The 13,167-nt window shown below is 31.9% G+C and overlaps 1 protein-coding gene across 1 annotated transcript in view; it reads left to right on the plus strand.

The window, feature by feature from the left end:
- Positions 1-12,487, plus strand: part of Nop17l (PIH1 domain-containing protein Nop17-like) — a 31,852-nt gene extending 19,365 nt beyond the window's left edge. The window contains exons 5-6 of the mRNA XM_076460612.1: positions 2,484-2,680; positions 6,914-12,487. Of these exons, the coding sequence (XP_076316727.1) occupies positions 2,484-2,680; positions 6,914-8,171 (1,455 nt within the window). The 3' untranslated portion in view covers positions 8,172-12,487. The remainder of the gene's footprint in view (positions 1-2,483; positions 2,681-6,913) is intronic.
- Positions 12,488-13,167: the final 680 nt, after the last annotated feature.

Below are 13,167 nucleotides of genomic sequence, written 5' to 3' on the forward strand. Positions count from 1 at the left end.
GTAATGTTTTTTTACTTAGTTTATTCAAGAAGCTCTAAAGTGAGAATTATGAAGCTTACTTATTTTACAATGAACTAAGAAGAAAACAAAACATTCCACCTATTCCAAACAGTACTGTGCAAAACTGTTAGGATAAGAGAATAATTTGTCATTCATTCCATTTTATGGGGTTAATTCTTCCATGCCATTACAGAATGTATATTTCAACACTATGGTAATGCTTCACTGATCCCTGTTTAAAATTCCTATATACTTGTAACAAGGGCATGTCATAAGGGTTCTTCTTGAATAAAAATACTGTTAAAATTTAGGGCCTGAAATAACTGTCATGATGTCCCATGCAGTGTTTTAACTACATAAAAAGAAGCTAGCAAGGAGTTAGCATATGGTATTAGTATATGCCAGAAGAAATCAATTTAATACTACTCTGCAAATAAACCTTAATAAAAACAATGTTTAACACTCTATATTAAGTTTTGTTGTCATGCTATGGTCCTAAAAAGCATATAAAATTGTCAGTAGAGCAGTGAGTTTGCAAAAAATCTTTACATTATATTGGTAGGGCTCTCCAACAAATTACTGCAGTCTTGAAATGCTTCATAAACACTGTTAAGTACACCCTAGATTGTGAGACCACGAAAGGTAAATTTAAAAATAGGAAAGAAACAGGCAAAACACCTAAACTCAATGATACTGATGTTAAGTATCTTTGTTTATACAGGCTTCAGGACAAAAGAAAGACTACCACTGATCTTGATCTCAAGCATGACATAATCGACCATGTACCAAATGATGGAAAAATGTCCAGATTTACAGTATCAAGAAGACTTAACAAGAATGAAATATTTGTTCATGTAGCAGTTAAAAAACTTTCACTTCAATTTACAGATTTTGACAAGAGACTGAAATTTGCTAAAAAGTACAAAAACTGCACTTTTGATGATTGAAAAAGGGTATCATGGACAGATGAATCCAAGTTTGAAATGTTTGGTGTAAATTGTACATACGGAGGAAGAAAGGTAAAAGATACTTTCTTTAATGTATAGTACCCAGCATTGGAGGAAACAATGTGATGGGTTTGGGGTATTTTCTGCTGAGGTAATGGGAGTTTTTGCAAAATAGATGGAATAGTGGACCAGTACGTACCACCAAATACCAATTTATCTTGGTATACCTAGTGATTTGTGTTTGCACATTATTGTTAAAGGATGATATCCAAAAAAACTCATCCAACCTATACAGAAATTACTTAGCTAAAAAAAAAAGCTGCTGGAGTCATTAAAATGATAAGATGGCATCTAAAAAGCTTTAATCTCAACCCAGCTGAGAAAATCTGAGATTTGATAGATCAAAATCTTGACAAATATAATGTTTCTTTGGAAGTAACTTTTGGAGTGTATTAGAGAGACTTGAAGTAAAATCCTAAGGGACACTTTAAGTATGTTGCAACAAGGCCTGAAATACTGTCTGCATTTATTGAAGCAAAAGGGGGACACAAAAAATATTAACTGTCTGCTTAATCCAAGCACTTCCAGTGATTTTGTATTGTACTAAATATGAAGATTAATAAATTTTGATGTTTCAACTGTGATTTACGTTTCATTGATCTTTGAAAGCAGCCTGCGATATGATTTTTGAGTTTGTCTGAAATCTCTTGCACAGTACTGTACATACTATGAATTAAAAGAAATATCACAATTTTTTTCTACTTTTTCCCTCTCTTTTTTTTTTTTATCTGATGTATGTTTCTATAGAATGCCAAACACATGTCTACAGAACAGCACTTAGAAACCACTGCATGAGGCCACACTTGACACAAGTCTGAAGATGATCTAATTCAGGTGTAATTGAAATTTCATATTTATGTGTGAAAAGATTCTTAAATAAAATTTAAGTCAGTTATTGAAGATTTAATTTTGTCTTTTGTTTCATTAATAGAGCTTGCACTAACACAACATTAATACAAGTCAAAAACAATTACATTATTTTTATCTTGAAATATTTTATTGCATAACCATATAACCTCACACAAACAAGACATTAGGTTGTCTTGCAACTTTCTTTTTTTAAGGCCTTTTTTATTTTCCAGTATTGGATTTTCATGTGTTGTTGTTATCTAATGTAAAAAAATTCAAGTTGAAGATTTATTTTGTGTTATAAAGTACACAGAGTAACAAACAGAATTATTTACAGGTTAGCATATATTACACTTACTTTAGATATGTGTTATTTTACTTGCTATAATTTGATTTTCACATACCTCTTATATGAAATTAAATTTTGTTATTGGTGTTCTTATAACTTAGTAGTATTTTGTATCTCAGCTTCCTACAAAGTATATGTAATTTTTATATTATTTTAATCAAAAGGTACTGATACCATACATTTATTAAACTGTTATTATTGTTCTTGTTACTGTGCTGCCCTTCTTTATATGTGTATATTCAGTAATTTGTGCTTTTATCCTTCTTACGTCTTCTAAGAGCCCAATTCGAAGAAGAAGAGGAATTTTAAAATATTCTGATAAATCCTGCCGAACTGTATCTGAGTCAAGCGATGATTTTTTGTGGTCATCACAAGATATTTCTTCCTCGGACTTTGACTTCTTAGTGGACAGCAGCACAGATAGGATAAAAAAAAGTGTCCGTTTTAGTGATTATGTTTCAAAAAACGTTTATAGGTGAGTTGTTGTTTTTTCTCCCACCAAAATGTTTTGCTTTTGTGATATGTTGAGTGAACTGAATATATGTTTAAGCTGGGTCTACTAAATTACAGGAGATTTGTTAAAGATACTGAATATGAATGTAACTAAACTCTTACATAACTGTGTTAATATGAAAAGAAATACAAGCAGCATGCATACATGCAAAGCACTTAATTCGGATAGCCACTCTAAAAGGCTTCTTCAGATTTATTTGGTCAAGACCAAGCTCTAGGGAATAGACTAATTGGTTGAAAAATAAGTTTTACACTAACTAAATGCTAGGTTCTTTAGTTTCCAAGAAATCTTGCATTTACCCAGTTCAACATGCACTACCATGTGACTGGTTATTCTCATTACAAAACAGTTGAGGCTGGAAACTCAAGAAATCACTTAAACCATTGAAGGGCACTGCTGATGACATTCTTACACTATGTTGTACTATGCTATGTTTAAAAAGAGTAGTAACAAATATTATCCAGTTTAAGAATGCCCAAGTGAGAAAAGTAACATGAAGCATGATCAACTTAACAGTTTATTTGGGCATGAGTTATTTGAAACCTGCACATATTCAGAACGAAAAATGATTTCACAATAAATATAACACACAAAGAAACTGTAGGAAAAATTGTACTTTTATTTGCAATAAATTCTTGAGTAGTAATGATTTAATAGATGTCTAGACTAAACACATTTCCGACTCCTTCTGAATTTATATTTTCAGCCATCTTAATAGTCATGCTTTTTGTTACCTCCTTAATTTTTCATATATTATTATTGTTGTGGTTTTGAGGAGGAACACTGCCACATATGTTTTAAGTTACTAAAGGAAGAGCAGATAGGATTTTAGGTTGTATCTATAGAAATATTAAAAAAGGTTATAACTTCATTGTATAGATCACTGGTTACACTACATTTGAAATATTGTGTTAACTTTTGGGCTGAAGAAAAACTTTGAATTATTGAAAGGGTTCAGATAAGGGTTACTAAAATAGTGCTTGGGATGAGTTGTCATATGAGAAGTGTTTTCTCTTGAAAACAAAAGTGTTAGAGGGGATCTGATTGAAGTGTTTAATATTGTAAAAATAATTGATAATGTTGGTGCATCAACATTTTTCATACTTAAAAGTGAAAATTATATGACTAGGGGACACAAATACAGATTTAGGCAAGGTAGAAGGCCATCTACAGTTAAAACAGTTTTATTTTTCAAATACAGTGGTTGGCCTTATAGAATAGTTTGCCTTCAGATGTTATGGAGGCTGTAAGTGTTAGTGAATTTAAAAGAAAGCTTGATCACTAAATGAATGATAAGGACTGACTTTAATTTGTTTTTTTGTTTAATAATTTTAGTTTGGACTAGAGGATGGGACAGTCAAGATGGACCAACATATCTATTGTCATCTCTAAACATTATATTATGTTATTATTTAACAATGTCACATATATTTCAAGGCTTTGTAGTCTTCGAGTATATTACTTTGATTTTTAGGACAAAGTGAGAAAAGCTTCTGTGACCAGATACATCAGCATAAATAAAATTGAAAGTTTATAATGGTACTATAAGATTAATTTTATTTAATAGGAAACTAAGAAAAATACATTATGGCTCTTTTTCTCACTTTTTATGATTATAAAAAAACCTTCTTAATAACTTAAATAAGTTTTACAATGTAAAGAAAATGTAACTACTAAATCAGAAGTATAGGTACAAATGAGCTTCTGCTTCACCACAGATAACACCTGTTCTAATCATAACTTTCTACAGTTTACCAAAACTTTAAAGCTTTATGTGGAAATTGTTATTGAATCATAATGTGATTGCTGGCAAGGATAAATATAATACAAAAAAAAACAACATAAAAATGAATCTTAAAAATTCCTTATTGTGTTTTAAAACTTCTATGTTTGACGGAGCATCTAAGAGGCAACCATCCACACAATACTAAATTGTACTATTGTTCTACTTTCTGTAAAACTCTCCCTACTTTACCCTTAAATTTTCTGTAAAATCTTCACAGCTTCATCTGTGCTTTTCCTGTAAATTTAAATTCTCTTTGTTTTCTCCCTACCCTGTGTAAACTAATCTTTAGTTTCAATTCAAGTTCTCTTTAAGACCTTCTTATGTTTTATTCTCACTAAGTTGCTAGGTTGTCTGACTTTGCAATAGGTTAAAACGTTATCTCTCTGAGGATTTTTTCAAGTGTGTGTACTCAAGCTATTTTGTGTATGAAAGCTTGATGATGTATATAACATGACGTGTGAAATCTTTACTGTAACTGAAAAAATATCCTTAAGTATTTTTGTAACTTATAATGTTTTTCTATAAAATTAAGAAAATGGTGACTTTATGACTTTAGGAGTAAATTTTATAATCATGTAGGTTTAGAGTGTATGTTTTTGTCCTGAATTATCATAAGCTTTAAGAAGTTACTCAAAATGCATGACAAGTGCCATTTCCATGCTTTGTTTCGTAATTCTTCAGTTTTTGTCCTGTGGATGATTTTGAAGTCCTTGTAAAATACTTGTTTTTCATTAAGGAACTCATAACTGTCTTTTACATACCCTTTGCTATGAGTTAAGATTAGTATTAGTACCTTTGTGGTAAGTAAGAAAAAGATCTGGTTAAAGAACTTTATGAAATAAAACACTTTATTTTTTAATTATTGTTTGTAAAAGCTTGATATATAGAATGAACATAAACATTTCAAACTTATCCTTGTAGCAAGTGTGTTTAAAAGTAGGGAAAATAATAGGATTAAAGATTCGTTGAAATACCAAACGAAACATTGGTGAAACCAGTAGCTATAACATGCCATACATTTTGACTCAAGCTAATATCTTCCTTACTAAATCCTAAGTGTTGTACATCAGTAGCCAAAACATGCCATACATTTTGATCAAGCTAATGTCTTCCTTACTAAATCCTAAGTGTTGTACATCAGTAGCCAAAACATCCCATACATTTTGATCAAGCTAATGTCTTCCTTACTAAATCCTAAGTGTTGTACATCAGTAGCCAAAACATGCCATACATTTTGACTCAAGCTGATGTCTTCCTTACTAAATCCTAAGTGTTGTACATCAGTAGCCAAAACATGCCATATATTTTGACTCAAGCTGATGTCTTCCTTACTAAATCCTAAGTGTTGTACATCAGTAGCCAAAACATGCCATACATTTTGACTCAAGCTAATGTCTTCCTTACTAAATCCCAAGTGTTGAACATTAGTCCAAAAGAAAAAAATACAGCCATGGTAATAGCACGTGATATTCCATTGGTATAGCTGTACTATTACTTGTAAGTATGTATGTTGATTTCTCCTAAGATGCATCATGACCTTTGAAAAATACCTTGGAATGGTGGTGTAGTGTTAAATAAAGTGTAGGAATGCATAATTGACTGCATAACTGAGTAAGTGGGGGATTTGTTCTAAATAGTGGCAGTAACCATGTAAGGAGGAATCTGATTTAAATAGTGACAGTAGTCATGTAAGGGGAAATTCCTTCTAAATAGTGGTGGTAACCATGTAAGGGAGAATTTGTTCTAAATAGTGGTGGTAACCATGTAAGGGAGAATTTGTTCTAAATAGTGGTGGTAACCATGTAAGGGAGAATTTGTTCTAAATAGTGGTGGTAACCATGTAAGGGAGAATTTGTTCTAAATAGTGGTGATAACCATGTAAGGGAGAATGTGTTCTAAATAGTGACAGTAGCCATGTAAGGGAGAATTTGTTCTAAGTAGTGGTGGTAACCATGTAAGGGAGAATTTATTCTAAATAGTGGCAGTAACCATGTAAGGGGGAATTTGTTCTAAATAGTGGTGGTAACCATGTAAGGGGGAATTTGTTCTAAATAGTGATTATATGTTATTGTGGCTAAAAACAAATATATGAACATCATACTCCTGCACTCCCATCACACTACAACACTGTCTTGGAATTTATCACTATATTCAAAAAATTACATTCCAGGAGTATGTTTTTTTATATTCTGAAGTACTGCAAGAGCTGATCCAGCTACATGTGTAAGCTCTTGGTTTTAACTTCATTTTTATTTGATGTTCAAAATTTTCCATTTTTGTTGTGAATTTTGTTTCATTTCTTATGCAATACTTATATTCCTATTACCAATTAAATATTTTTCATGTATATGGTTTCATAACTGATAAAACATTTGCTTTACCAAGACACCATTTGTCATTTTTTACAGGGTGAACTCTAGTATTTTGGGTCAAAGAAAGAAAAATCAGCGTAAGGCTCTGAATAAGCAAAAGTCCAGATCTCGAAAGGATTCCATGTCATCATCTGATAGTGAATGTATGGATGCTGGAGATAAAGATATTGGAAAAGGAACTAAAATGGAAAATACCACAAAGAGAAGTATTAGTGATACAGATTTGTTTGATGAAAGAATTGTGTGTGCAGAAAATAAAGGAAAACAAAAATGTGAAACTCAGAATGTTGAATCCTGCATATCAGAAACATCTCATTCTCTTGTAGATCCTTCTGGTGTTGAGGATGAAGTGGAAGATGAAACTACCAAAGATTTAGTAGATAAGAAATGTGTATCTGTAGATGGGTTTTTTGACCAGGAAGTTTTAGACTCAACTTCTTTTCACATCACCAACCACGAAGATTGGACGGTTGTCACAAGAAAGAAACGAAATGGGAGACGAAGAAATTCAAATGAAGCCAAAGATTATGACATTGGTAACATTTGCAATAAAGAAACATTTAATTTAACTTCATCCCAAAGAAAGAACAATGATGTCAAAAATACGGCAAATGCAGATGAGAAAAATCTTCAGAATTTCTGTGTTGATAATGGAAAAGACAGAGAAGAAAATATCTCTGATGAAAAAAATAATGTAGAGTCTCATGTTGATGGTGCAGAAGGCAGAGACTACATACTTAATGACTCAACTGACAGAAAACAGAGCAGCTGTTCTATTGAACATCTGGAAGACAAACTACTGGACAGTCAACTTGCTGGAAACCAAGATCACAAATATTACAAGTGCACTCCTACAAATAGCTTAGTGGAGGATAATTACCTTATCAAATACACAGAAGATGTATCTTCTTCAAGTGACATAGAATGTAATCAGCTGAAAAGTTGCCCTAGCGTAGAAGACGAGAAGAAAACAATGTTTACAGAAGAAATTAAAAATATGGTATCATCAGAAAACCATGAAAAGATTCATGGTACTGATGATAATGACACTGGTGATGATTGTTGCATCAGTTGTGTTCCTTCAGAACCCACTGTTTGTGACATTACCCAATCCTCAGTACTTCCAATCTGTGAGAACAGAACTGTAACTGATGATGCAATTCAAGAGGAAGAGGATGTCACAGTTGGATCAGAAACTGTATTAAAATGGAACATGAACTCTTCCAAAATCTGCAGTTACTCCACTCACTGCAACATTCAGTTCTCTAATAACTTGATGTATCAGCTGGACTGATGAAGCTTTTATTTGGGCTAAAATTAACTCTAAGGTTTAGTGATTCTAGGAACTACATGCTTAGTACAAATATTGCTACAAATTTGATTCTACACATGCATATTGTCTTGTGAAAACTAATTTACTGGGTGGTTGAATGGTAGTTATGTAATGTTTCCTTTTCTCTGTTTTTATAGAAAGTTTCTTTTTATCTAGCTAAGTCAGTAAGAATTGCATACTACATCAAATGATGTACTGTTCACAAGAACTGTTATCTAATTTTAAGTATTTCTTCATGGCATTAACTCAAATGGTTCCCATGCATATTAGAGAACTTGGGTTAAAAAAAATTTAAACAACCTTGCTAGAAAGCACAGCAAAAGTGTAGCATATGAAGATTTTCAAATAAGTTTACATACTAGTGCTTAAATGTCTTTCATCTACAGCCAAGTTTATTCAGCATATACTTGAACACAATTCATCTACAGTTTTAACATCATTCATCACACTAAATTTGTAATGTGTTGCATAAGTATCATTTATCCACAGCAAGTTAATTCAGCATTTTTTTAACAGACACCATTTTGTCCATCAATAATGTATTCAACTGATCTACTTTTATCAAAACATGAGCAATTTTCTAAAGATTTTAGGAAAAAACATTAATACATTTGTATGAATTATTTATCATGGACTTTTAACATTTGAAATATTAATTCTAAAATCTTAACAATTTTTTACTGTAAATAATACAATTTTTTTACCAATCATTTGATTTATGGGTTACATATGTGCTCTCCTTTTCAGAGTCACTTTTCACTAGAATAGCAACAAAAGTAAACTAGACTTGGAAGTCACTTGGAAAACATTTTTAAAGTGTATTAGTTTTTATGCATGTAGGCCATAACTGTAATACAGTAATAGTTGTTTATACATAAGACATTTGTTATAAAACTTTGATTAAATTATTATATACTATATTCAGTGCTTGAAATAGTAAAAGGAAAAAAATGTTTGCTGGTGTGCATAAAAGGAAGCAAAGAAAAACCAACAGAATACACTTAAGTATTTTTGCGTGTGATGAGAAATGCCAGTGTGAAACTATTTGGAATATTGAAGCACTGGTACTATGTATTTACAAATACTGGTCTATTTAAAGCACTGACTATATTACTTGTGACATTTTTTGACATACAAAATATGTAACAAAAAATTTTCACTGAGAAGAATTACCATTGACTTCTAATTCACAGTGATTGTAGAAATAATTATTACACCATTTGTCATTGTTACCAGTCTTTAATTGGTAATAATTTAAGAGCCTGGCAATTTTCAAATTTTCAGTGATATATGTAAGAACTTGTAACCATAGGTGGAAACCATAATGCAAGGAAATTCATGTCTTATGAAAAGAATTGAACATGCTAATTTTCAAACTATTAGTGTCATATGTAGAAAACTTGGGCCAAGCAAAAGATGTGTCAACCCAATTGTCCTCATTTTTTGCTGCTCACCCCAGAATTTTGGAGGTGGTTTTGTTCTCTTATAATGAGAAATCATTTTTAAACTTTAATTTAGAAATGTCCATCTAAAAAACATCTTATCTACCTACCCTATATTTTTGGGGTTGGGAAACCAGAATCACACAAATATATATATTTTTTTTTGTTCAGGTCTTCTCACTACATATGTAGGTAACAATGAATAAAAAAGGTACAATTTACAGTGTAGTCTTACAAAAAAATTTTATAAACATCCATCTAAAAAAATTCCTGCCTACCTACCCACCCTATTGTTTTGAGGTTGGGAAACCAGAACCACACAAGTGTATATTTTTTGTTCAGGCCTAGTCACCAGATGTTGATACAACATTGCAAAAAAAAGTGCAGTTTACAGTGTATATCTTGCAAAGCAAGTTTAATATAAAATCCAAAATGCTGAACTGGTGGTAATTCTGTATAGTTTTACTTAACACTTTCTAGCTCAAAACACAAAGTACTGTTCAACAATGATACTTTTCAACATCATAATACATATAGTATCTTCAATCAAAAGAGTGTTACATACTTATCAAGAATAATATGAACATTATTACATAGTAAATTTAGTCCCGAGACCATTGCTTGCTTATCAAGAATGATAATCTTTGTATCATTAAACAATAACTTATTCCTGAGTGTATTGTATAGCAAGGTTGTGTATTTTAGGTGCACATTTTAGCATAATGCTTAACTGTGTAGTGTAGAAAAACAAATGCATGAATTTGACAGTTTTATTTATGAGATCTATGCAGAAATTTCAAGAAATTAAAATTATAAACTGATCTTAATTTGATAAATTATGTCAAGTATTTTCATTTTTATAGAAAATATTTGGATATGTGCCTCTAACTTAAACGAATGTTTTTGGAATAGTGGAGTTATAAAATCTTATAAATAATGCACACTATTAATTACTGGATTGAATGTTCTCTTTTAAGTGAAATGGTATTTTTGATTATAATTAAGGTACCAAATGTTGGCATCAAAGAAAAACAAAAGATAGAAAGCTTTTGAGGTTTTTATTACCAGAATACATTGACAAAATGTATACATTTGGTATTTAATGTACTTTTAGAGCCTGTTATACATATTTGACCTGGCATGGCCAGGTGGCTAAGATGCTTGACTTGCAGTCTGTGGGTTGCAGGTTTCAATCCCCATACCATCAAACGTGCTTGCCTTTCCAGCCTTGGGAGCATTATTGTGTGTGGTCAATCCAACAGTTTATCAGTAAGATAGTTGCCCAAGAGTTGGCAGTTGGTGGTAATGACTAGTTGCCTTCCTTCTAGTCTCTCACTATTAAATGAAAGCTTTCATGTATTTTTGCACAAACATCCAAACCAATCTATGTATTTGACTCTTTGGTGTGCCTGTGTCAAAACTAGTGGTAAAAGAGAGTGGGTGAAATGTTATTTAACCATTAGTTAATGGTATTATTTTTTTGATAGAAAGTCGTTAGCCACCAGAAATATAGTGAGATTGAAAATCAACTGATTACTAAATAATTGGTTTGGTTGTTTACTATTTGACTGGTCAACAGTCCCTAGAACTGAAATCTTGGTTAAGAAATACCAGTTGTGCATTGATATTTTGAGAATACTTCACTAGAATATTTCATTATGAACACTGAGAAAGCATATACATTTAAGAAGTGGTGTGTGATAACTGCTTTTTTTTTCTCTTGCTTCTGAAGGTGTGAAATTGTTAACAACACCATGTGAATGCAGGTGTTTTGATTAGACCAACAAACAGTAATACATGCACACTTATATGCAGATAGAAATTCACTCAGTGAAGGAAATAATTCTTTAACATTGTGACTTTATCCTACAACAATAATGAAAAATATTGCAAGTCTGAGGATATTCTGAAATAGTGATTGGAGCACAAGAGATTTGCTTTGTAGTCAGATATCGATTGGTAAGCCTAACTTACAGACTTCAGTTAAACAACGAATAATGTTTATAGTTATTTCTCAGTTAATTGTTTAAAGGCTTACAAGTCAAAGTGTTTTCATTGAAATATATTGCGTACATAGTTTGTAACAGGATCTCACAAACTTTTATTAGGCTTAGTTACTCAGTATATAATATCGTTCTTTAATATTATAGAAAGTTTAAAGTAGTGCGTTGTTTATAGCACGCTTAGAAACGTCCATTTTCGTACCATTTAAACCACTACGTCATCTTACGTGCATGTTGAAATTTATATTGATATGGTTAGGCAATTAATGATGCACACACCGAATTAATAGTATTGATTTTACGTAGTCATGGCATTGGAAAAACATACATTTTTAACCAAACTACATTATATATGGTATATTAATTACATTGTATTAGAATTACTTGTAATCAAGAAAGGGGCATTTTTATCCAGGCCTTGAAGCCTTTTATTTTACGTATGATAAAAAGTGATCTTTTATTTTAAACAATTGGTGTTTGTTTTAAGAATTAAAATTATTTCTTTGTAGTGTGTTTATGTTTTTTTAAAATCTACGTTTATGTAATGGAACATTAGTTTTTGTGGATTATGTAGTTTATTAATGTTTCTATTTTATATTCTGCGATAAGTCAATTTTTTTTCTCACTCTCTCCTAAACAAAGTAAAACTCGTACTGCCATATGATCCCGCCCTCTTACTCTGTTGTTAATGTATAAATCCGATGCTATTGGACAACGTATACATATTTTGCCAGTCAAATTTTGGCTTTAAATTTTGTATTTTCTTTTGGTTTGAACGATGTTCCTAGTGTTTCTTAGTGTTGGAAATCAAATAAAAACAATTGTTGGTTGATGCAAGGTGTTCCTGAGTATATTCTTCTCTCTCCATCTTGTCATATGTGATATTTCCCTACATAGCTTACTGAGCAATATATTTTTGAGTAATTAGTATCTGTATCTGCAATGTATGGCAAGTATCGAACAACAAATTAACTGTATCGCCCTCCACCACAGTTTATGCTAAATTCTGGGGCTCGATAACAGCAAGCACAACATATTTAAATCTTTACGCTTAACATAATTCAGTGAGGTCGCAAAGTGCCAATCTACTTCTTCGATTATCCCAGTTACTTTTATATCTATCCCAATAGGATGAAGTAGTGGTGAGCCCTACGTTACGTTGCTCTCCCAGTAGCACAGCGGCATGTCAACGAACTCACAACGCTAGAAACCGGGTTTCGATACCTTGATGGGCAAAGCACAGATACTTCATGGTGTAACTTTGTACCTAATCACAAACAAACAAATACCTTGGCCAGGTGGTTAAGACACTTGACTCGTAATCGGTTCGAATCCCCATCACACCAAACATGCTCGCTCTTGCAGCCGTGGATGCGATATAATGTTACGATCAATCCCACTATTCGTTGGTAAAAGAGTTGGCGGTGGGTTGTGATGACTATCTGCCTTCCCTGCTAAATTATGGATGGCTAGCGCAGAAAGCCCTCGTTTAGCTTTGCTTTGTTCAGGTGA

The sequence above is a fragment of the Tachypleus tridentatus genome, chromosome 10 (assembly GCF_004210375.1).
Source record: "Tachypleus tridentatus isolate NWPU-2018 chromosome 10, ASM421037v1, whole genome shotgun sequence".
NCBI lineage: Eukaryota > Metazoa > Arthropoda > Merostomata > Xiphosura > Limulidae > Tachypleus > Tachypleus tridentatus.